At 41.0% G+C, this 24653-nt stretch overlaps 1 protein-coding gene across 2 annotated transcripts in view; it reads left to right on the top strand.

Moving 5' to 3' along the window:
• Positions 1-11929: 11929 nt before the first annotated feature.
• CFAP206 (cilia and flagella associated protein 206) overlaps positions 11930-24653 on the top strand; it is a 32040-nt gene continuing 19316 nt past the window's right edge. The window contains exons 1-7 of one of the 2 annotated variants that reach the window (XM_065889049.1): positions 11930-12179; positions 13537-13649; positions 15739-15822; positions 18713-18803; positions 21266-21454; positions 22251-22409; positions 23467-23675. In XM_065889049.1, the coding sequence (XP_065745121.1) occupies positions 13542-13649; positions 15739-15822; positions 18713-18803; positions 21266-21454; positions 22251-22409; positions 23467-23675 (840 nt within the window). In that variant the 5' untranslated portion in view covers positions 11930-12179; positions 13537-13541. Of the gene's footprint in view, positions 12180-13536; positions 13650-15738; positions 15823-18712; positions 18804-21265; positions 21455-22250; positions 22410-23466; positions 23676-24653 lie in introns of those variants that run through there. The other variant, XM_065889048.1, reaches the window with a different exon arrangement.

Here is a 24653-nt window from a genome sequence, read left to right as displayed (position 1 = left end):
ATCTTCTTTATCCATTCATCTGTCAGTAGACACTTAGATTGTTTCCATGTCTTGGCTATTGTAAATAGTGCTGCTATGAACATGGGTTCTTTTCGAATTATAGTTTTGTCTGAATATATGCCCAGGAGTGGGATTGCAGGATCATATGGCAACTCTATTTTTAGTTTTTTGAGGAGCCTCCATACTGTTCTCCATAGTGGCTGCACCAATTTACATTCCCATGAACAGTGTAGGAGGTTTCCTTTTTCTCCACACCCTCTCCAGCATTTGTTATTCGTAGACTTCTTTTTTTTTTAATATAAATTTATTTATTTGTGGCTGCATTGGGTCTTCATTGCTGCGTGTGGGCTTTCTCTAGTTGCGGTGAGCGGAGCCTACTCTTCATTGTGTTGTATGGCTTTCTCATTGCGGTAGCTTCTCTTGTTGTGGAGCACGGGCTCTAGGCACACGGGCCTCAGTAGTTGTGGCACACGGGCTCAGTAGTTGTGGCTTGCAGGCTCTAGAGCACAGGCTCAGTAGTTGTGGCATGTGGGCTTAGTTGCTTCACGGCATGTGGGATCTTCCCAGACCAGGGCTTGAACCCATGTCCCCTGCATTGGCAGGCAGATTCTTAAGCACTGCACCACCAGGGAAGTCCCTTCATTGTAGTTTTGATTTGCATTTCTCTAATAATCAGCAATGCTGAGCATCTTTTCATGTGCCTGATGGCCATCTGTATGTCTTCTTTGGAGAAATGTCTTTTTAGGTCTTCTGCCCATTTTTCTGTTGGGTTGTGTTTTTTTGTGTCCTGATAAACTATTTTTATACTAGGCACTTAATAAATATTTAAATGCCAGCCAAATTTTCATGCTTTTAGTATTGTGGGTGTGTATCTAATAATTGTTGAAGTCAGAGTTGCTTCCTTGTGCAGTCGGGCTCATCTTGGTGCACCTGTCAAACCACTTCAGTTACCCACTGAAACCGTCATACTGCTCATGGCTTAATTTTAAATGGAACGCAGCTCTAGCATGAGACTGTGATTTAGGAGAGGATATCCTTTTGATGTATTTTGATGACCTGAATGACAATATATTTCTTCTTCAAGGTTTTTACCTGTCAGTGAAGGATTTAAATTGTTTATGAAGACTGATAGACTCTTGACCTTAAGAATATTTATTTGTAATATGTATTCATTCACAATAATTGTTACTGAGTGTGTATTATATGTCAGGCATTGGTCTAGGAGCCTGGAACACAAAGATGAGTAAGATTGGTAGGCCCCTGCCTCACCCCGCAAGCTCACACTGTAGTCACGGGAAACAGACATGAACACCAATAAGTGACAAGGAGTGTTGGGGGCTCTAGGGTAGAGGTCTGCATAAAGTGCAGTGGAGGCCCAAAGAGGGAAGTGACCAACCATGTGTAGGTGGGAGATTTGGTTAGGAATGACTTCACTGAATAGGGTGACATTTGAACTGTGTCTTGAAAGTCACAGTTGGGTAGGGCAAGTATTCTAATTAAAGGAAGTTGCTTTAGCCAAAGCACAGAATGCTCAAGGGTGAGAGTCATTTGGAAGTTTGAGTTGAGGTACAGCAGGCATGAGTGCCCAATAGAACTTTCTGCAATGATGGAAAAGTTTTATATCTTCACTGTCAAATATGGTAGCCACTAACCACATGTTGCTAGCGCAACATGAAGAATTAAATTTTAAATTTCATGTAATTTTAACTACATTAAATTTAAACAGGTGCACGTGGTTGGTGGCTACCAGATTGGATAGTGCAGGTCTAGAGATGAGGCCAGATCAAGGAGGAACTTACATCCCATTCTAGGGGGACTGAATTTTCTCTTCTAGGTAGTGGGAAATCTTCAAAGAGCTGTACATAAGGAATTACTTGATCAGCCTTGCATTTGGGAGGGGGGCAGACTAGAAGCAGATAAAATGTTTAAGAGACCTCCAAATACAGTAACTAGGGAAGTAATTAGGGAAGGGAATGGACATCAGACAGGGTAAGAAGATAGAAGGGGCTGGCTTAGTGACAAGACTGCATGTGAAGGGTGACAGAGGGAGAGAAGGAAGATCACCCGAAGCAGGTTCCGGGCTGCTTTAATCATTGGGCCTGTTATTAAATCTGTGACAACTCATCCCAACAAAGAATGCCAAGAGTGGGATGGGCTTGGAGAGATGATTAGTGTTAGAGATAATGAGCTTGGAGTGCAGGTGAGAAATTCAGGTGACCTATTACTAGCTCTCTATTGGGTTGGCCAAAAAGTTTGTTCGGGTCTTTCCGTAAGATGTTACGGAATATACTTGCAGTGTGCCAGGAGGAATTGGCAGTCCTACCCTCCCCATTTGAGGGACAACTGTCTTAAAATAATCTGATGGAATTTTGGGCCATTATCTGGCCACAAGAAAATAGCTGCTAAAAGTGGAATGCAGCTCTTTTACAATTTCAGCAAAGCTGAAATAGGGTCAAAAAAATTCCTCCTCAAAAAAATTAGGACTTATGGACTACAGAGCAAGGTGAGTTCCTTGATAATTGAGAAAATAAAATTATTTCTTTTTTAAAAATTGTAGTATAGTTGATTTACAATCTCATGTTAGTTTCAGGTGTACAGCAAAGTGAATCAGATGTATATATATTCTTTTTCAGATTCTTTTCCATTATAGGTTATTACAAGATATTGAATATAGTTCCCTGTGCTGTACAGTAGGTCTTTATTGTTTATCTGTTTTATATAATGTGTATCTGCTAATCCCAAACTCCTAACTTATCCCTCACCCCCCTTTCCTCTTTGGTAACCATAAGTTTGTTTTCTATGTCTGTGAGCCTGAAAATATTATTTCTTTAATAAGGGTTTAGACTGTACCAAATTAAAGTTTGTCCTTGGGAGCCATGCTATAGTGCTCTTCAGAGGGAGAGGGAAGCACAAAGATGAAATTCAGTCTGGAGCCCAATCCCCAGGCCTCATGCCCACCTCCAACACCTGCTCTTCCTGTAAGACTAGGGATCTGTTACTCAGTCAGCGCCCACCTTCTGACACCCAGGCCCCATTGGAAACTGCCGACTCTAGTTTGAGGCATGGATGGAAGGAGAGAAGACTAAGCATCCTCTCTTCCTGGGGATGTTTAAAGGGGTACTTGGAGGTAGGTAAGACATCCTAAAGCATGAGAATCAAAAGTTATGTCAGAGGAAGATCTGAAGACCTCTCATTTAAATGCCTCCTCTTTTCCCTCCAAAATTGTAATTCCTTCCAAAATCACGTTAACTTTTCAATAAATACATTAAAGCCATTTAAAATTTCTCTTTTTTTTCACTCGCCCACTCCTAAACTCACCTCCCTAACCCAGATCGTCTGGTGTGACTATTACATCCCAGGCTCTGTTCTTAGGGATGCTGGGGATTCCACAAAATATGTTCCCTGCCTTCAAGGAGCTTGTGGTCTAGTCGGGGAGACAGACAAGAAAATAGACTCCCCAAGAGTACTGAGAGCTCTGTCAGGTATATGTACTGGGGGGATGGGCTATGGACATTCCTCTTGGGATGGCGACAATGTTTTGGAATCAGATGGAGGTGAAGGTTTAGGACTCTAAACCCAATATTGACAGGTCAGAGAAAGTTTCATAGGAGACATGGCTTCTGAAAACATGAAGGAATTAACCAGGTGAAGAGGGAAAAGGGACATTCAGATAGAGGAAGTAACCTCTGTGCAAAGATCTGGAGGCCAGCAAGTAATGCAACACGGCCAGAGAGTAGAAAGAGTGTGGTCTTGGGGGAGTGGAGGTAGTTGTGAGAGCTGAGGTTGGATGGCTGAGCTGAGATCAGATCATGATCACCTTGTATGCCGTGCCAAGGAGTTTGGACTTTACCCCAAGGCCACTGAGAAGCCTTCATAAGGTTTTAGGCAAGGGAATGACTTGATCAGATTTCCATTTTTGAAGTACCATTTTAGGGTAGGCAAGGATTTGGAGGGATACGAGACTGGAGGCAGCGAGCTCATTTAGTTGGCTGCTGTAGTAATCCAGGCCCAGCCCCCCAAAAAAGTAGTTGCTTTAATAAATTCAGGAGAAGTGGGAATGGAGAGAATTGAAGTAATTCAAGAGGCAATAATGAAGACTTGGTTCTTAATGTAAGGATTGGGGAGATGGGTGTGGGAGTCGGTGGGTGAAAGCTACCTAGTAACATTATCTGCATATACAGAGTAGGTAAGTAGATAAGATACCAGAGTTTACCATGGGGGCTCCCATGGTATTTCTGATATGCTATCCCTCACTCTCCGGTGTTGAGAATCACTGCCACAGAGGCTGTAATGCAAAGATGTTTATGCTTTAGATCCTGCTTTCCTTATTAGGACTATGTACGAAATTATTTTTTTTTATGTGTACGATATTTACCTGGTTTGGGGAGAAAATACCTTTAAGAAAGAACCTCTTGCCTTCACTTTTTTTTAGAGGCTCGATTTTGATTATAATAGAATTCACTCATTTAATTTTTTCATTTTGTGTTCTTGTAATTTCAATTCTTTTGTAGCACATGAAAGAGCAGGACCCCATGCTTGGGGATCTGCAGTAAGTGTTTCAGGTTCCCCCCAACCCCATCTAGGTTGTGAAAATCTGATCTTAAGGTTTGTTGTTTCCCCACTGGCTGATTCATGTGATGGAGAAAAAGGTGGGAAACAAAAATAATTAATGCTTTTCCTCATCATTCTTTTTTTTTTTTTTTTTTTGCGGTATGCGGGCTTCTCACTGTTGTGGCCTCTCCCGTTGCGGAGCACAGGCTCTGGACGCGCAGGCTCAGCGGCCATGGCTCATGGGGCCAGCCGCTCCGCGGCATGTGGGATCTTCCCGGACTGGGGCACGAACCCGTGTCCCCTGCATCAGCAAGCGGACTCTCAACCACTGCGCCACCAGGGAAGCCCTCATCTTATTTTTAAAGGTAATTTACAATCAAAAAGAAAAGTAGATTTTTAAGGGTCAGCCTAATGAACTTAAGAAGCTTGCTATTTTTGTGTCAGGAAACTCAAAATTTGCTTTTTTTCTGCCTCTTCATATCTGTGCCCATGTAACTAACCTCTAAAGAGGAATCTCTCTAAGGAAGTTGATTAAGAAATGATCTTGTGGGACTTCCCTGGAGCCGCAGTGGATAAGACTCTGTGCTCCCAATGCAGGGGGCTTGGGTTCGATCCCTGGTCTGGTAACTAGAGCCCACATGCATGCCTCAACTAAGAGTTTGCATGCCACAACTAAGGAGCTGGTGATCCGCAACTTAGGAGCCGGTAAGCTGCAACTAAGGAGCCCACCTGCCGCAACTAAGGAGCCTGCCTGCTTCAATTAAGACCCAATGCAACCGAATAAATAAATAAATATTTTTAAAAAATGATCTTGTGTGGGCTTCCCTGATTGCGCAGTGGTTGGGAGTCCGCCTGCCGATGCAGGGGACGTGGGTTTGTGCCCCGGTCCGGGAGGATCCCACATGCCGCGGAGTGGCTGGGCCTGTGAGCCATGGTCACTGGGCCTGCGCGTCCGGAGCCTGTGCTCCGCAACGGGAGAGGAGGGGCCACAACAGTGAGAGGCCCGCGTACCGCAAAAAAAAAAAAAAAAAAAAAAAAAAAAAAGATCTTGTGATCTTCTTGACTGAAAGGATGTGGGAAGTAGACTGAAAGTAGTTCATGCTTTTTCTAAGGGAAACTGCAGTAAGGAGCGACTTGCATTGTCTTGCTTGTGCCACAGTTTCTTTTTCATCATTACCCTGAAAATTCAGCTTCCCTTTCCGTTAGCAAGCATTTTTGTGGAGAAGGAAAGTTAAACTGGAAAGGAAATTGTCAGCTAATCCTAAGACTATGACTTCCTCCATTTCAAAATTGGTATACCACATATATTACGTAGACTAACACAATGGCTGTGGTTTTTTTTTTTTTTTTTAAAGTAGCCAGCCATTGCATAGCATATGGATAATAATGGAGAAGAAGAATGAGGTACGGTGAAAAGCACAAGATCTGGATTTTTTTTAACTTCTGAGGATTTTTTGGAAACCAGGATGCAGCTCTATTTTAATGATCTATAGCCAAAAAGCATAACCCAAAGTAGAGAAGTTCTACGTTATTGTGCCTTTTCTTTGCTTTTTATTATGAAATAGACATATACAGAAAACGTTAATATAACATATGCACCATTGAATACATAATTATAAAGTGAACATCCACATAACCACTGTCCAGGTGCATTCGAGAAACTTAACCTACTGACACTTGCGTGAGTTTCAGAGAATCTGAATTCTCTGAAATTACATGTAAAATTAGGGGCCTTATGCATTTTTCTGGGGGAAAGAGTCTAGAATTTTTCTTAGAATTTTAAAAGAGTTCCCTTCAAATTTGAAATACTGATTTGAGCAGTAGAACTAAGATGGCCCTGTGACTTAGTAGCTGTGTAATCTTGGGCTGGTCTTTTGTGCTCTCTGAATCTTGAATTTGTAGAATGCAATGAACGATAGTTCATGCTCTTGTGACGCTGTTGTAAGGAACCACTCATTTGTTATTATCTGTGAAAGAACTTGGTAAACTCTTGCAAATGTTCATTATATATCTCTGTTAGTAAATGGAAACTTTCTTAGTAAGGTCTTTGCAATATCTAAAGAACTGCTAAATTGCTTTTGTTGATCGAGGCTGGTTTAAAAGTCCTGATCTATCATTGTAACAGCTATTCTGGCAACACTCCAATTCTGGACTAGGAAAACTTTTTCCCAGGCGGCCCCCGAGCTACTCAGCAATGTCTGAAGAAAGTCACTCAACTTGGCAGATTGCTTTCACTTTATATTCATGATCGTAACCTTCAGATGAATATCCACTCTTCTCAGCAATGAACTGAAATTTTCTATTAAGCATACTTTTCTACTCTCCTAGGTGACTGTTTCCTATTATCCTCTCTCCAAGATTATCCACAGTTCCACTTCTGACCATGATGGAATAACAAGGACTGAACTGAACTTCCTGCCACAAACAACCAGAAAACTGGACAAAATATATAAAGCAACTGTTTTCAGACATTGGAAGACAGACAGCACAGGACTATGATGCCTGAGAAAAAGGGAGCATATGAGGTTGAATGCCTCCCCAACTTTCTGTGTGGAGGCAATTTCCAGAATACTTGGAAAATAAACCCAAACAGAGACTAGAGATTAGCTGAGTTGAGGAGACAGAGACCAGCATTCCCAGAGGCTGAGGGAGCTGGAATTTGAAGGGCAGAGTTGTTTTTTTAAAAAAAAATAAACAAAAAACAACGAAAAAGGCACAGCTCCATAAATCTGAGTCTTTGCTAAATGTTTGGCTGTGATACATCGACTGAAAATCCACACAGCCCATCAAAGAATAACCAGGGAGTTGCAAGCTAAATGATTCCCAGAAATCACAGAGGATGGGCAGACATTTGAGCTCTGACCAGTCAGAATGGGAAGTCCTCAGTGAAAACCTCTGAGCAGTCATTACTTAGTAGTGGGGCAAAATTGTCCTTGAAGTGAAGGCTACTCTAGTCTCTTCCTAGTACAGCTGAAACACAGTTTTCAAAGGAATCAAAATGATCCAGAAATAACTTAGCTGCCTAAAAAAACCCAAAGCTCAACACTCCTTGAAGGGAGACAACAAAATTCAGGCAGTCAACAAGGATAACATTTACACCGTCCACCATTCAACAAAAATTAGTAAATGTGATAAAATGCTCAACTCATTTGCTCTTAAGACTTTAGGGAAATACACACACACACACACACACACACACTCACATATATATTCCCCTGTTTAAAAGTGTGATAGTCCCTGATCTCTGACATCTTAAAGTCACTTAATCATAGGAATTAAGTCTATGCCATTTCGTGAAGATAATCCTATTTATCTTTGAGTTAAAAACATTCAGTAAAATGGAGCTCACATTCTCTCCTATGACTTCCATCACAACTGGTCAACTCTGTTTGTTTTATGTTAAGTTAGATCCACTACTGTCTGTAGATTTGTACTCTGGTGTTCTGAAACAACATAAAGTCCTCTTTCTCTTCTAACAAAACTGAGACTAGTTCTCAGGCCATGTTTTTCTTAAGGTAAATATATCCAACTCCTTCCATTTCTTTCTGACAAGATTCTTCTTATTTTTTGGAGGCTCTCTAGTTCCTCCATGCTTCTCTTTAAATTGCTGCCATGTTAAAACTAGAAAAAACTTGTTCTACAAAGACTGGAAGTCCAATAAGTCATGGGAGTGTGAAATACATTTTCATATTGATTTTGTCAACAATAGTGTTAAAGGTAATAATCATATCTAAAGTGTATTGATCCCTTAAGCTATGCCAGACACTATGCTAAGTGCTTCATAAGGATTCCCTCATTTTATTCTAACAAATCTATGAGGTAGATGCTATTATTATCTTTGTTTCATAAATGAGAAATTTGGACCATTGAGAGGTTTATAGATGAACTATTATCACAGTAATATTGTATAATAAGCTACCCCAAAACTCAGTGGTTTAAAACAATGCTTATTTGTTATCACACATCTATAGGTTGGCTGGAGTTGGGCTGATCTAGGTTGGGCCCATCTGGACAGCTCTGCATCTCATTGAAAGACTGGTTCAGGCAATTCTGCTCCATATGCCTCTCATTCTTCTCCTGGGACCCAAGAGCTAGCCAGGGTATGTTCTTCTCATGACAATGACACAAGCTCAAGAGGGAAAGAAGAAATGTGGGGTCTCTTAAGGCCTTGACTCTGAACTTGATACACTGTCACTTCCATACATCCCATTGGCCAAAGCAAGTCATATAGCTAAACTCAAAGGGCAAGGAAGGATACTCCACATAAGTCCATAACAAGGGTGTGCGTGCAAGGAGGAGTGAAGAATTAGGGCCAATTATTCAATGTAGCACAAAAGGCTAAATAATACTTCCAAAGTCACACCTATTGTAGGTAGCAGTTAGGGATTGAATTTGGCTGAATGTAGCAGAAAACCTAAATAATGAGATAGAGGTTTATTTTCTCTGATGTTATGGGAAGTCTGGAGGTAGGCAGTCAAGAAGACTGATATGGCTGCTCTGAGATATCACCAGGAACTCAGGCTCTCTTTTAGATTTTTGTTTCCTCACTCTTAAGCTGTGGTTCTCATCTTCATGTTCACAATAAGGCTGCTGGAACTTCGGCCAGTACATTCTCATTTCAAGTACAAAGAAAAGGGAAGGAGATAGACATAAATATGAAAGGCCTTTCTCTGCCTCTCCATCCAGTGATTCCACTTACATCTCATTGGCCAGGACCATGTCACAGGTCACCCCTAGCTGAAAGCGGGGGCTGTTGAGATATCTTTTTTTTTTTCTTTCAGAATAGAACATTGTCATTTACAACACAATTAGTGTTGGTAAGGGAGAAGAACTTGTGTATTTGGTAGGCAACTAGCAGTATCAGACACACTCAGGAAGTATTTGTGCCAGGATTTGCCCATTAGTTTAAAATTATACCTAACATGATGGAATTATTCTTACCAGCTTAAAAAATATTTAATGTTCTTTTTTTCTTGTTTGTTTTTTTTGGCCATGCCACACAGCCTGCAGGATCTTAGTTCCCCAACCAGGGATTGAACCCGTGCCCCCTGCAGTGGAAGCATGGAGTCTTAACCACTGGACCACCAGGGGAGTCCCCCAAAATATTTAATATTCTAACATAATATATGCTCATGAAACACATTTTGGTAGATATCTTAAAGTATAAAGAAGAAAACAGCCATGCTCTCATTGCCTAGATATAACCACTGTTAAAATTTTGCTATATCACTTTCTTTTTTGTTGTGTTACTTTATGTATTTACAGTTTCCAAATTGGGCTCAGTTTCTATGAATAGCTAGTCCTCTCATTTTTTTCTCTTTTGTTTTATAGATCATAAGACTATATACTCATTATAGAAAATCTAGAAATTCAGAAAAGTATAAAGGAATAAAAATAACTAACCCATACTCAGAAAAGTAATAAAGTAATAAATAAAATAAATAACTTAGAGCCACACACTGCTAAGGATATTGGTAAATTGACTACACACTTTTTATATATTATGTATATGAATATAGCTGAGGTCATACTGTATATATATTTTGCATTTGGCTTTTTAAAAATATAAGACAAACACCAGGTTTTTACTCACATTTTAAATGCCTGCCTAATGTTTTACTTTATCAACATTCCTTAAATCTCAGGTGTTTGTATTTCCGGTGTTTTGCTATTATGTATCTTGCTACTCTAAAAATCTATTTTTGCACAAGCTTCATCCACATTCTACAAAAATTTTCTAGAAGGGGAAGATAAATAATCCTTTTATAGTATGACTTGGGTATTTTTTGTGTTGATTCATTTCCTAATAATTTGTGAATGTCCTTAAGTAAAGTTTATTTGGTATATTTGCTTGCAATTTGAGAAAAATTACTGGCAGTAGCCTTTTTAAAAATAAAACTTTGTTGTTTGATGCTCTGCTTCTAATATCATTTTAATGCTGTTTCGTACTTTCATGTCAGTAGGTGGACCTAACGAACATTACCGTTAAAGGACAAAACCTCATTATTCCATCTCCAGACTCGGATGTGTTTTATGTGCTTCTAGAACGTGCAGTTTTCTCTTCTGGCATCTTGGGCTATCCTATTACTGACTTCCTTTGAACAAGAGGACATGAAATTAAACTGTGATCCTTCTTTTGTTTTTTTAAAAACTAGATACTAATGGAAGAAATGTTCACATATTGAGGTATGGGGAAAGTCATCCTGGCTTATACGTAATTTAACTTGAATTTTATGCTAACTAAAACAGCTGGTTTGTGGCCTATCAAACATGCACTGTACCTCTGCTTTAATCATTAAAGAAAAGTGCATTGACTCTGTTTGTGTTAAAATTAGAGCTCTTTCCTTGGCAGCCAATGCTGGTACTCCTTCAATGATAAGACTTCCTTCCTGGTGCCAAGGCCATACTGACTGGCTGTGTACATGCTAATCTGTTTTTTTGAAACCTTGAAGGAATGCATCCCTGACTTGTTTGATATTCTTTGTTCTGACAAAATATAAAACTGTTGAAAACCATGCTTTTCAGGAGCAATTCCTCAGAGTTATCCGAAAGGCTGTGTCCAGGGCCGTAGGCCTCAGTTAAAACTCTTTTCTGTTCCTGTTATGGATTGTTTATTGATTATTTCCAGCAACAATACTTTTATATGCACTGCATTTCTCAAGAATACAACCCTTCCGTTCCCATCTCTAGGAACTGGCCTCTGCTCACCTCCCCCACTGTATCCCCTATTTTTAAAGGCTGCATAGGTTTCCATGCTACCAAGTTAATACTCTTGTTTAAGAAATCTTGTGTTTGACACCCTTAACCCACTGAGGTGTGAACCTGCCTGCGGCGAGCAGGGGCAACTCTTCATTGCTGTGCGTGGGCTTCTCATTGCGGTGGCTTCTCTTGTTGCAGAGCATGGGCTCTAGGTGCACACGGGCTTCAGTAGTTGTGGCTCGTGGGCTCAGCAGTTGTGGCTTCCTGGTTCTAGAGCGCAGGCTCAGTAGTTGTGGCACACGGGCTCAGTAGTTGTGGCACATGGGCTCTAGAGTGCAGGCTCAGTAGTTGTGATGCACAGGCTTAGTTGCTCCGTGGCATGTGGGATCTTCCCCGACCAGGGATCGAACCCGTGTCCCCTGAGTTGACAGGCGGATTCTTAACCATTGCACCACCAGGGAAGTCCCTGGGTCTCTCTGTATTTGCTTGTCTTTGTTTTATAAAGTTATTCTCGTCCATCCTCCCAGGAAAGACTCTCAAGCTTGGACCCGGCCACGCCTCCCCACCTTGGCCCTACCCACATCCTGGTCCCGCCCCCTTCGGGCCCTAGCGTTCGGTTTCCGTGGTTATAACGCTGCTTCCTAGAGAGCCCAGCTGCCCAGAAGGACCCCCGCAAAGACCCCGGGGAAGAATCGGGTAGACGCGGCTTCAGCTCTCCATTCCGGCCAAGGTCAGCCCATTCGAGGCTCCGCGCCCTTGAGCCCGGGGTGTACCCCTCGAGGAAGCGAGCGTGGGGCCGTGGACAGAGCCTGGGCTGCTGGAGCATCCCGTCTAGCCCGATTGAGGCTGAACTGTCGGTAAGGACTCCTTTCTGGGCGCCGCCACTGAACGGAAACAGCGGTCACTTACGGCCGGAGGCGCCCAGGTCCGCAGGTCAGGCTTCTAACCCGCTCGCCGCTGCTCGGGGCCGCATGCACGCCCCCAACGGCCTGAACTTGGGGGTTTAGGCTTCCCAGAGTCAAGCAGGGGCGGGTACTGAGGGGAGTCGTGAGCGGCACGGGCCCGGCGCCCGAGGGCGCTCGCGCACGCGCACACGCAAGGCTAACCTTTGAGCACGGGCTCGTTAGGAGCTGCTGTTTTAAGCTCTTACCTTCTGCCACGCACTATTTTAACCACTAAATGTATAGAATTCAGTCCTCGCGACAACTCCGGGGAGAGGGTAGTAGTCGAATCTATATTTTTCAGATGAGAAACCGCTTCAAAGAGAGGTGAAGCAGATGCCCGAGGTCTCAGCTAGAAGATGGTCGGGTCACGATGGAAACCGGGCACTCCGGTTCTATTGGACAAGATGACGTGTTGTTGACCTTACCTGAACCCTAATAATGCTGAAAGTTAGCTTTATCTACCTGGGATTGCCTTTGTTATTCTCTACATGCTTATTTCCCCTGTGCTCAGTTACTGGTACGAATCAGAAAACCTGATAGTCATTAAAACCCGCCACCTTTTCCTGGTTTATAGTAAATGGAATTAATAACCAGGAGTTCATTTTTTTCCGTGATACATAACTCCTGTAATATTTTTTGCTTTTATGTTTTTAATCGAGTCTAAATGCCAACTTGGATGTGCTAGAAAGAGAATTTAGACGATCCAAGCAAGAATTGTTTTCCAAGCGTCATTATAATTATGAAAGGTCATTTAGTGAATGTGGTGGAATAAGCATTTCCTCTTTTCAAGCTGTACTCGGCCGCCTACACAAATGGGAGTGGGGTTTCTCATTAATTCTACTCCTCCCTGCCCCCAATAGTGTTTAACCTTTTTTTTTTTTTTTTGCGGTACGCGGGCCTCTCACTGCTGTGGCCTCTCCCGTTGCGTAGCGCAGGCTCAGCGGCCATGGCTCATGGGCCCAGCCGCTCCGCGGCATGTGGAATCCTCCCGGACCGGGGCACGAACCCGTGTCCCCTGCATCGTCAGGCGGACTCTCAACAACTGCGCCACCAAGGAAGCCCTTAACCTTTTTTTAAATTTAAAAATATCATGCTATAAATGTACTTTTGGTAACCACCATCATTTAAATAAAGAGGGAATGTTTCAGTCATTTGAAACATTCCAGTTGCTCTCACTGTCATTTTTATAAATATGAAACAAAGTAATGAAAACAGGAGGGGCCTAGATACTCCTAAATACTAATAAGTTAATAAATAATATGACTTTACAAATATATTAGTGGTGAAATCTAAAGAGGAAAAAATAGTATATAAATGCAATTAAAAAAATCTTTTTATTTAGCCAGAATGCCTCCCACTCAGGCTGAAAGTGTTATAAAGAATATCATTCGAGAAATAGGACAAGAATGTGCAGCCCATGGAGAGATTGTTTCTGAAACTGTGGTTGCTTTTATGGTAAGAATGAATATTTTTGTGAATTACTACTTTATTAAAAAATGTGTTTAAGTGGTGCCCATTTTCCTCTTAAAATTCTGTGGTGTGTTCCTGTTATTCCATTGAAAACATACTGAGACCGTTGGACAAGTTAGCCAAAAATATTTTTTTTTAAGTCTATAAAGCATGTTAGTTCTCGATTTAGGAGACTGATTTAGAAGATCTTGATAAGTTTTAGAAACATCAATAATGTTTTCCTATGTGGGAGTTTTTTTAAGATGTATTTTTGTTCAGTGTTGTAAAAATTACTGATTGCCTTCATCTCGGAGAGGCAGCAGTGAGCGATGGCGTGAAGCCAGATCTTAATTCCCTGCCCAGGAGTTGAACCTGGGTAGCCTGGATGAAAACCAGGAATCCTAGCCACCAGACCAGCAAGGGCTAGAGGCTAGAAGCTATTTTTCCCTGGTGTTTGCCCCCAGTGGAAAATGCATTTCTCACGGAGGCAAAAACTGTAAAAACAGGTAGAAAGCACAACAACAAGTGGGAGAGCACGCAGAGAAACAGTTTGTTTAGTTAAGACAAAAGCTAGGCAGGAACTTCCCTGGTGGCGCAGTGGTTAAGAATCCGCCTGCCAATGCTGGAGACACGGGTTTGAGCCCTGGTCCCAGAAGATCCCACATGCCATGGAGCAGCTAAGCCCGTGTGCCACAACTACTGAGCCCATGTGCCGCAACTAGTGGAGCCCGTGTGCCTAGAGCCTGTGCCCTGCAACAAGAAAAGCCACCGCAATGAGAAGCCCACACACCACAATGAAGAGTAGCCCCCGCTCTCCGCAACTAGAGAAAAGCCCGTGTGTAGCAACAAAGACCTAATGCAGCCAAAAATAAACAAATAACTAAATAAATTTATTAAAAAAGAAAAAAGAAGGTAGGCAGAGATGCACATCTGGAGAGAAAGGGTGTGGGCGTCCTCCTTAATGAGGAGGAGTGCGGTAAACGGGCAGTTAAATCATTTATGTAGGTCAGTTCTTCCAGGTCTTTGCGTTCCTTATGGCAATCGTCTTGTTTTTTACCCACTGGCTAATTTGTTTCAGGACCCTCTCCCTAGGTGCGCATGCACCTCTCAGCCAAGATGGATCTCGATGCAAAGGCATCTGGGAGAAGCAAGACTCATTGTGGCCTGGCATTGTCCCCTGACTTTTTTTTTTTTTTTGGCGGTACGCGGGCCTCTCACTGCTAGTGGCCTCTCCCATTGTGGAGCACAGGCTCTGGACGCGCAGGCCCAGCGGCCATGGCTCACGGGCCCAGCTGCTCCACGGCATGTGGGATCTTCCCGGACCGGGGCACGAACCCTCATCCCCTGCATCGGCGGGCGAACTCTCAACCACTCCACCACCAGGGAAGCCCTGTCCCCTGACTTTTGACCCCCCCCAAGGAGACTTTCTGCGCATGCCTAGTGACTCCCTTGCCCCAAGGGTGGGGTGGGAGGGAAGCGGAGATCCTTTGATCCTTTACTCAAACAAGTTTGTGCCCCTCTTTGTTCTCACCATGACTGTTATCTTAAGGCATCCCCAAGAGACAAAACTTGGCTATTTACCCTGTGCCTGTGGTAGCTTCCATTTCAGGAGAGTAAATAGGAGACTGATTTTAAATGTCTAACCTGGAGCCCATCTAACTCCTGTCTCAGGAAATGCAAACAGGAGACTAACTGTAAGTGTCTGGCCTGAAGCCCACTTTTTGCTGCCCTATGAAATGTAAATAGGAGGCTAGGGGTAAATGCCTAGCCTGGAGCCCATCTGTCTCCTGCCTCAGTCTCTCTACTCTTGCTTTTGTTTTAACAATACACAATAAAAAATATGATAAAAATATGCAGTTTCCCAATGTAAAATCTAGCCATTGCTTTCAACCTGTTTCTCCATGTCCTTTTTCTAACACCATGTTCAGATTTGATGCTTATTGCTCCCTTTCTTCAGCCTCTAATGGTTATAAGAAAATCAGCTGAATAATCAACTGCTGGGTAGTCAAGAGGAAGTTATCTAAAAAATGGAAAATTGTTAAACTAGTTTTGTAGTAACATGAAATAAATTGAATGGACCCTTTCCTACTCTCAGGTGAAAGCTGTTGTCCTGGACCCAAGTAATGGCTTTAACACGGATAGAACTCTCGTGAAAGGCGATGTGCAGAAACTTGTAAAGGTGATTATCCAGCAGTTCTCAAATTTTGAATTATTACTTGCAATTCTAAATGTAGTATTTGTGTTGGTCAATATTGCCTTCAGCTCCGTGAAAGAAAACCCCACCAAATAGTGGTGCAGACAAATGAGAGTTTTATTTTTTCTCATAAAACGAAGTCTAGAGGTACATAGGCTATTTTTCCTGACTTCCTGGGTCACCGTCATGCATGTGTTTTCACCCCAGGGTCACAAGATAGCTCTCCCACCTCTAGGCAGGCATAAGGTAAGAGGACAAAGGTCAAAATGTGTGTGCAGTTGGGTCTGTCACTTTCTTTTCGGAAAATAACAGGCTTTCCCAGAATCCCTCCCGTCTTTTTGCATTTATTGACTAGAATGATACTGCAAGTGAGCCTGGGATATTGATTTGTTTTTTCTTTCCTTTTTTAGCTGACCAAGTCTTTGCCTTAATCCAAACTGGGGCTTTGTTAGTAAGGAAGGAGGGGTATGGATACTGGCAGGTAGCAGCGTCTGCCACAGTATTTCAGAGACATCTTGTTATTAATCTAATGTTACATTGAGAACATTATTAACTGACTTGTCATATACTGTAAAATTATAGTACTAAATTAAGATTCATATAATTTTTGATTCAATGTAATTTGTGTTTTTCAATTCTAAGGGAAAAATTGAACCCAGAGCAAAGAATTCATTGTTAGAATCAAGTAGGTGTGCCTGAAAAGCAATTTTAAGAACTAAAGAGGGCAGGAACTTTAGACATTGTTAATTTTTTCATATGTTTTAAGTTTGACTCACTGGGTTTAGATGCTTAAATATTTATTTTCTAGATATTCCTCAATGTATTTCCTAAAATTTCAACATTTATCTTTTTCTTCCTGGGCTTAATGATTTTAATTCCCTCCTTCACACAAAAGACTTGAAACAAGCTTTCCCAGACTTGTACGTGATATTTTCTGAGCTCAGACAAATGGCAGAGAAAATTTTCATCATCTCCATCTTCTCTCACAGCCAGCAGTTCACATAGTGGAGTGCAAGTCTGTCTGCAGATGCTAGAGGGTCAGGAAGAGCTTTGGAAGCTTGGAGCTGGGGAATATGTCGTTACAATAACTGTGCAGAAGAGACTCCATGATTCTCTAAGGCAGCTGAGAGCTGGGTCTTTCTGTGCTGAATCTGAGAACGTGGTATAAGGCCTGTTTTTAGCAATAGGGGAAATGACTGATGGTTATTCAGAAATTTGATTGGACAGCCGTGGAGGAGAATGAAGGAGGGGCAGAAAATGTTTTTCTCCTTTTCATCGCTCAAGAAGAGTTTTGGTTTTTTTTCTCCCTCCGACTCAACCAAGTTGGAAAGCATCAAGCTCAATATACTTTTTCTTTAAATTTATTTTTTATTGAAGTATAGTTGATTTACAATGTTGTGTTAATTTCTGCTGTACAGCAAAGTGACTCAGTTATACACTTATATACATTCTTTTTTATATTCTTTTCCATTATGGTTTATGCCAGGATATTGAATATAGTTCCCTGTGCTCAATATACTTTTAATATGACAGGTACATTAACTGTCAATTTATATAATAATTCAAGTGATAAAGATTGTTTTCTTTTTTCTCAATTAAAAATCATGTTGATGAGCTAGTCTGTGCATTTGTAAAGTCTGTGCTTGGAACGCCACTTCTCCACCTGGAGGGGTCCAGGTGCATGGGTCCCCTAAAGATAATGTTCCGTCCCCACTCCTGCTTTCCCCTCTTCCTCCTCCCAGGAAAGGAGAGTTGGTGGCCTGGGAGTTGGGTTGAGGGTTGGTGTTGATGTGCCCGCTGGGTGCAGGCATAATGTAAGTCTAACAGGTGAGATGGGGGAAGACTGGGCTTGGGGGGTGCAGAAGAGAGAAGAAAAGAAAAATTCAGGTTGATCCTCTATTCTAAAGAGGCAAAGCGGAGAAGGGATGAGCCATCTATGTTTGGAGAAAAACAGGAGAAGATGGACCAGAGGAAGAAATTTTGAAACAGAAGGTAGAGGCAGAGAAAGTCTGTGAGCAGGGGGCGTAGCCGCAGCAGCGTTTTATAAAATGCACATGACCTCCATCATCAGCAAAAAAGAGTGTTAGGCTCAGATAAACAGTAATGAGGGGACTTCCCTGGTGGCGCAGTGGTTAAGAACCCTCCTGCCAATGCAGGGGACACAGGTTCAAGCCCTGGTCCAGGAAGATCCCACATGCCGCGGAGCAAATAAGTCCGTGCGCCACAACTACTGAGCCTGCGCTCTAAAGCCCGTGAGCCACAACTACTGAGCCCATGTGACACAACTACTGAAGCTCATGTGCCACAACTACTGAAACCCACACACCTAGAGCCCGTGCTCCACAACAAGAGAAGCCACTGCAACGAGAAGCCTTATCACCAGAAAAGTAAGAGTAGCCCCCGCTTGCCACAACTAGAGAAAGCCCGCGTGCAGCAGTGAAGACCAAACGCAGCCAAAAATAAATAAAACAAACAAACAATAAACAAAACCAAAACCAAAACAGTAATAAAGGGACTCAGGAAGAGCTGTAGACAGGAGCATAAGCATCATGGCACATTCACCCACATTCAGGCTGCAGAGACTAAGCAAAAGTTCAAGTTCCTTGCCTCCAACTAGACTATTAGTCACTTGGGTATGGTAATATTGGTTAATTCAGAGGGAATAGCGTATTACTTAATAAATGTTGTTGGTTAAGTAAACTATAAAGCGTAAAGTCCTCAATGAGAAAAAACGTAATAAAAATGGTCATTGGTAGATAAATATCAGAAATAATGGCTTTGATGTTGCTCTTTGATTTTGAGAATAACTTTGGAAAACACTTCTGATTTTTTCAGAAAATATAACTGGAAGCATGTATGTGATTTTCTTTTTTAGCTTTGTGTGACTCGGCTATTGGACAGTAAAAATCCTTCCCTGGACACCATTAAGATGCAAGTCTATTTTGATATGAATTATACAAGTCGAGGTAACATATATCTACCGATTTTGATACCCTTTTAAAGAAGATTCATATTGTATTTCAGGTAATAAGGGTGTTGACTTCACAACCTAAAAGTTGATTGTTATGTTTTATTCAGCGGGAAATTTTAGGACTTCAAGCCCGGGAGACAGCATCTCAAGTAACCCTGAGAGAACTGCTCTGAGGAGGGAAGCGGGGGGAGTCAGGTTATATAGAAGTTTTGCAACAAAGGGCAGATAGTCTGAATGTGAAAAGAGTATTGTTAATTAAAGGGAACTGATATCCCAAATTAAGGAAATTAGGGCTTTTCTTTGTATGAGAAGATGCAAGATTCTGGACTCACTGATATGGACCTCAGCTATCTGGAGCCAGTATCCTGTGTTTTCACATGCTGAGTTTCCTCAGGGCTCACCGTGGGGAGTGGCTGCAGTCCAATGGCTGCTAGATGGCAGGTATTCTTTCCTTCCAGAGTTTCCTCAGGGCTCACCAGCTCACACTGGGGGGCTGCAGGTGCTGATGACTGTGACATCCTTTGTTTACTGAGATGGCAGGCAATATTCCATTTCTCAAGGGCTTCATTTGGTTGACCAAGAACAATTTAACTTTTTCGTTTATCTTTTGAAATTTTTTCCAACTTTGAAGAATGTAATAATGTTGGAGATGCTAAATGAGAAGAACACCAATGGCCTTTGTGAGTGTCAAAAGTTTCCAGGTCTATTGTGTTTTGACTATTATACCACTAATACATAATAAATTAAAGCAACCAGCTCACTGAAGTTAAAATTTTTTAATTTGCTGATTTTATTTTTCCTGGTTTATATTATTATCGCATAATGCTTACCTAAATTATGTAACTTACCCCAAAATGAAGTGACTGATGGGAAATTTAAGCTTAGAACATATTTCCTTATGTAAATAGTTTCTTACATACATCAAAAATAAACTGGAGGGCTTCCCTGGTGGCGCAGTGGTTGAGAGTCTGTCTGCCGATGCAGGGGACATGGGTTCGTGCCCCGGTCTGGGAAGATCCCACATACTGCGGAGCGGTTGGGCCCGTGAGCCATGGCCGCTGAGCTTGCACGTCCGGAACCTGTGCTCCGCAACGGGAGAGGCCACAACAGTGAGAGGCCCGCGTACTGCAAAAAATAAAAAAAATAAAAAATAAAAATAAACTGGAAAGAAGAGAAAAAAGGAAAAGAAATTTCTCTGTAGACTACACTGCCTCTGCCCCACTGTAATTCAATCATTATTAACCATTTGGTGATTTTTGTTGTCTTTTTTTCCCTCTCTGTATTAACCTTTCAGTTATGCTACATGTGTAAAATCATATATCTTGCTTTTTTGATGAGTAATAATATTTTAGAACAATAAATAATAGTGGAATTGATGATGTAATTTAGATTTTTCTTACTTTCAAAGTTTGAGTTGTTTTTGTGGTAAGATTATAGCTATGAACTGGGCATGGTTGATATGTTAATTATTGCCCTTGTCTTATTGACTTAGTTGCAAGAATTACAGTGCTGGTGAACTGTGGCTCCTTCCACGATTAAGCCTAAACCTCACTGTATTACAGGAAGAAGGGAGAGGGATACCATTCTTGATGCAACATCATATTACAGTAATGATATTCAAAGGAAATTTATCTAGAACTAAAATAGAAATACACATAATTGAAGAGGAATATTTATACTACCTATATGGATATTTATATTAGATGTGTTTACATACAGTATACTACACCTACTTACCTAGAGAATATAGATAGTACAATATTTATACTGTATGTGTTTATAATATATATTATAAATTGTCTTGTGTACTTTCTGCTTAAGTAGGAGGTTTTAGCCCTATCTGCTATTACGTTTGGATTGTCTGTTTAAAGGCTTACGTGTTTTGATAAAGCATGCCATTTAAATCACGGTAGTAAATCTTTCCCACTAGATTTTTGCCTTGAGGTTACTTGCTGGCCACTGTTCATTTTTGCTTACTACATCTTACGAAAATACTTGTTTTCATGCAGTAGAATTACCATACCAAGCCATTTTTTCCTCTGGTCCTATTTTCTTTTTTAAAAAATTTTATTTATTATTATTATTTTGGCTGTGTTTGGTCTTCGTTGCTGCATGCAGGCTTTCTCTAGTTGCGGCGGGCGGGGGCTGCTCTTCCTTGTGGTGCATGGGCTTCTCATTGCCGTGGCTTCTCTTGTTGTGGAGCATGGGCTTCAGTAGCAGTGGCATGTGGGCTCAGTAGTTGTGACTCGTGGGCTCTAGAGTGCAGGCTCAGTAGTTGTGGCGCATGGGCTTATTTGCTCCGCCGAATGTGGGATCTTCCTGAACCAGGGCTCGAACCTGTGTCCCCTGCATTAGCAGGAGGATTTTTAACCACCAGGGAAGCCCCTCGTCCTAGTTTCTTATGTGAGAAGAATTCTGAGTATCAATATACGGAACATTGTCCTTTGCCAATTTTAGAGGAATTTCTCGAAGAACATCACCGGGTCCTAGAGTCTAGATTAAGCTCTGTTAGCAGAGAAATTACAGATAGTCGAGCATGTGTTCGAGAAGAGCTGGAAAGCCTCTACCGCAAGATCGTCAGCTACGTGTTACTGCGCTCTGGGCTGGGGTCCCCGACAGACATCAAGATTGTCAGAGAGGCAACAGGTAAAAAATATACACCATTTCCATTCCATCCACGAACATACATGAACATAGTATCTTATAAAATATGTTGAATTATAAGTATTGAAGATTGAAGTTTTCTTCTTTTATCTGAAAAAAATTAGCACAAATAAGAGGTTAAAACTTAACCCAGATTTTTCTTACACAGTGTATCAACACTAAAACTCAAGTAGCACTTTTGGGAAGTGAATATTGTTAATCTTCTTAGAGCTGTATGTACCTAGGGGCCTATTACAATGTTTCACTACAGAAACATTGGCAGTATGATTAACCAGGCTGATTGGGGAACGGGGACTGCTGGGAGAGGAGACTTCCTACTGATGAAAGGCGTTGAGTCTGTCACCTAGGATGGATGATGGGAAATGGCACTGTTTTATCCTCAGGGAATACTTGCCCACTTTTGTACTTTAAGATAAGGAATAGGCAATATCTCTAATCTTCCCACGGCTTTCTTCCATAATTATTTTAAAGCATCATTTTTTTTCTACTCAGAGCCCTAATTAGAAAGCTTGTTTTAATGCCCATTGCCAAAAAATTTCTGATGGATGCTTAATTATGAAAATAGACGTGAGGCAATGGCATTATTTTCAGTAGCTCAGCTTTCTTGATAAATGCTAAATTTTGCCATGTATTCTGGAAGCAGGTATCAGACATTTAAAGAATCATCTAAGTAACTCTATAAAGACAAGCCCCTTAACTTTCTGCTGAAAGGAACTTGTTTTTTACGTTCTGATATCTTTACTTACCATTTTGTTGTCTTTATTGTGGTCTGTTTTAGCTGCCCTACAGAGTGTTTTTCCTCAGGCTGAGCTTGGGACATTTCTAACTCTTTCTAAGAAGGACAGAGAACGCCAGCTGAAAGAGCTCACCATGATTGTTACTGGAATTCGCTTATTTAACCGAGACTGTGGAAAGGGAGGAGAAGGCATTGATGACTGTAGGTGTATCATTAAGTTAATTCTATAGGTTAGGTAAGTTTAAAATTCAATGGGAACAGAGGAGAATAATTCACAGTACACCACTGGCATTCTTAGATTTAAGGTTTGCAGTTTTGACCATACCTTAGGTACAGCTACTGTTCATAATGTATAGTAATTTTTCATTTTATTGGGGCAAGACCTTAAATTTTACATACCATGAAGCTAGTATGGGAGCATGAATCAGTAAAAGGATTGAGGCCAGCCTCCCCAGTTCAGTGGGGCTTTGTGTTCTTTACTCCAAGTCAAATAACCAAAAGGGAATAAAATTCAGTGATTTAAAAAATAAAAATCACCCTGAAAAGCAAACCATTGTTGATGTGGTTAATGGAATGAAATGGTCCAAGAGGAGATATCTGCAAGTCTGTAAATTCAGGAGCCTCTACTATGCTGTTATATACTTAATGCATTCATTATCTGTAAGTTTGAAAGTACTCATTGAAATATTTGCTCAAAGACCTACCAGTTGAAGTAACTTCCTTATGCATTTGGTACACACGTAGGCCCACTGAGAAGGTGTTAGTGTCTTTTTACCAGATCACTGATCTAGTACAATAAGGTAATTTTTTTTGCAATTTAAAAACTGTTCTAAAAAGTCAATTCCCATTCTTCATAAAGTTTCCTGTCTTGCTAGACAATTCTGTTATTTTTCAGTATCCCAGTGAGTTTCTTAAGTGGTACACTTTTATTTTCTTTTTTACCAGTAGTAAAGAAGATACACAGAAGGAGAGATACAGGAGCTTTTCTAGAGGCACATAGTTAATACAGCACATAACACCAATGCCTGTCTATTCTTTAGCATCTTCTGTATTTTAGTAGCAAAAGCTGATCTGCTTTAACTTTTGGTTATTATTCTGGCAATGTCGTCGTTTTTTTTGAATATGCCTCCTTATTGTTAATTTGGTTGAGGAAAAAAACTAACTCAACCTAATGTTTAAATATGACCACTTTCTAGGCTTTTTCTTCTGAACCTTTTTAGATTGCCTCATGTCTCTCTTATTATACCTCTCAAACCAGTGCCAGCTATTCTACAGGAAGCAATCCCAGCCACCACTCAGCATGTTGATTCCCAACTTGAGGTGGTCCAGGACCAGGCATACCGTTACACAGCCATCCTTGAGAAAGTAGCAAAGAACCCACTCTTGAGTCAAGAACTTCAGCCCTATATGTTAAAAGAAGCTCTATATAATGTGCGACAATATGAGTTCTTCCTTCAGATCATTTTGGTGAGTTAATGTCATAAGAGATGGTCTTTCCCACAGAATTCAGCCTCTTTGCATATATATTCTTTGCTTTGAATTAAATATTTAGTTTAATTTTTAAAAACCCCACTGGTTAGACAAAGATTTTTTTTTAAAGTAGAGTTGATTTACAATATTGTTTTAATTTCTGCTGTACAGCAAAGTGATTGAGATACATATATATATACACACACACACACACACACATAACACACACATTCTTTTTTAGTATTCTTTTCTATTATGGTGTATCATAGGATATTGAATATAGTTCCCTGTGCTATACAGTAGGACCTTGTTGTTTATTGCCACCTCTTTATATATTATGGGGTGAAAACAAAAGGTAGAACCAGGTCGTTGATAAAGAAGGCAACCTTAATAACTGCTCAGTATATATCGCATCTGTAGGATCAAGAACTAAAATAGAAATGGGAAAGTTGGATGTTGATATTAATGAAGATGTGTTGGCAGGAATGGATTTTGGGTAGTTGATTCTCTTTGTTCCTCGGTAATATGATTGTTGCACGGTTGCCGTAGTTAAGCAGGTATGTGTATATATATCTATAAGCAATGATGCATTGTTTGCCTTCATTCAGAGCAAGTGTCTAACATATAGTTTGGCAGGTTGTTGGCACTCAAAGAACTTTTATGTGATTATTTGTTCTAATTGTAAAAATTGGTAGAAAAGGTTTTTATTTCTGGTGTTTTTAGATCTAATGAACAAGCCAAGCACTATCCCCAGAGAGCTGGAAAATATGAAGTAGTGATTTTAAACTTCTTTTTAAAGCAGCAGAGCCGTTTCAGATGGAACCTTATTCAAAATCCTAAAAATATAAAGCGAGTACCTAGATGAAAGGATTGGAGGACCTTTTCACCAAGGAGCATCCCCAAGCCACCCTAAGATTCCAGGGAACACAGTTTGTTAACTATGTCATGGCAGCAAGCTGTGTTTCCACCAGTTAC

Source organism: Phocoena phocoena, chromosome 12, assembly GCF_963924675.1.
Source record: "Phocoena phocoena chromosome 12, mPhoPho1.1, whole genome shotgun sequence".
Taxonomy (NCBI): domain Eukaryota; kingdom Metazoa; phylum Chordata; class Mammalia; order Artiodactyla; family Phocoenidae; genus Phocoena; species Phocoena phocoena.
This window is presented reverse-complemented; position numbering and strand designations above follow the sequence as displayed.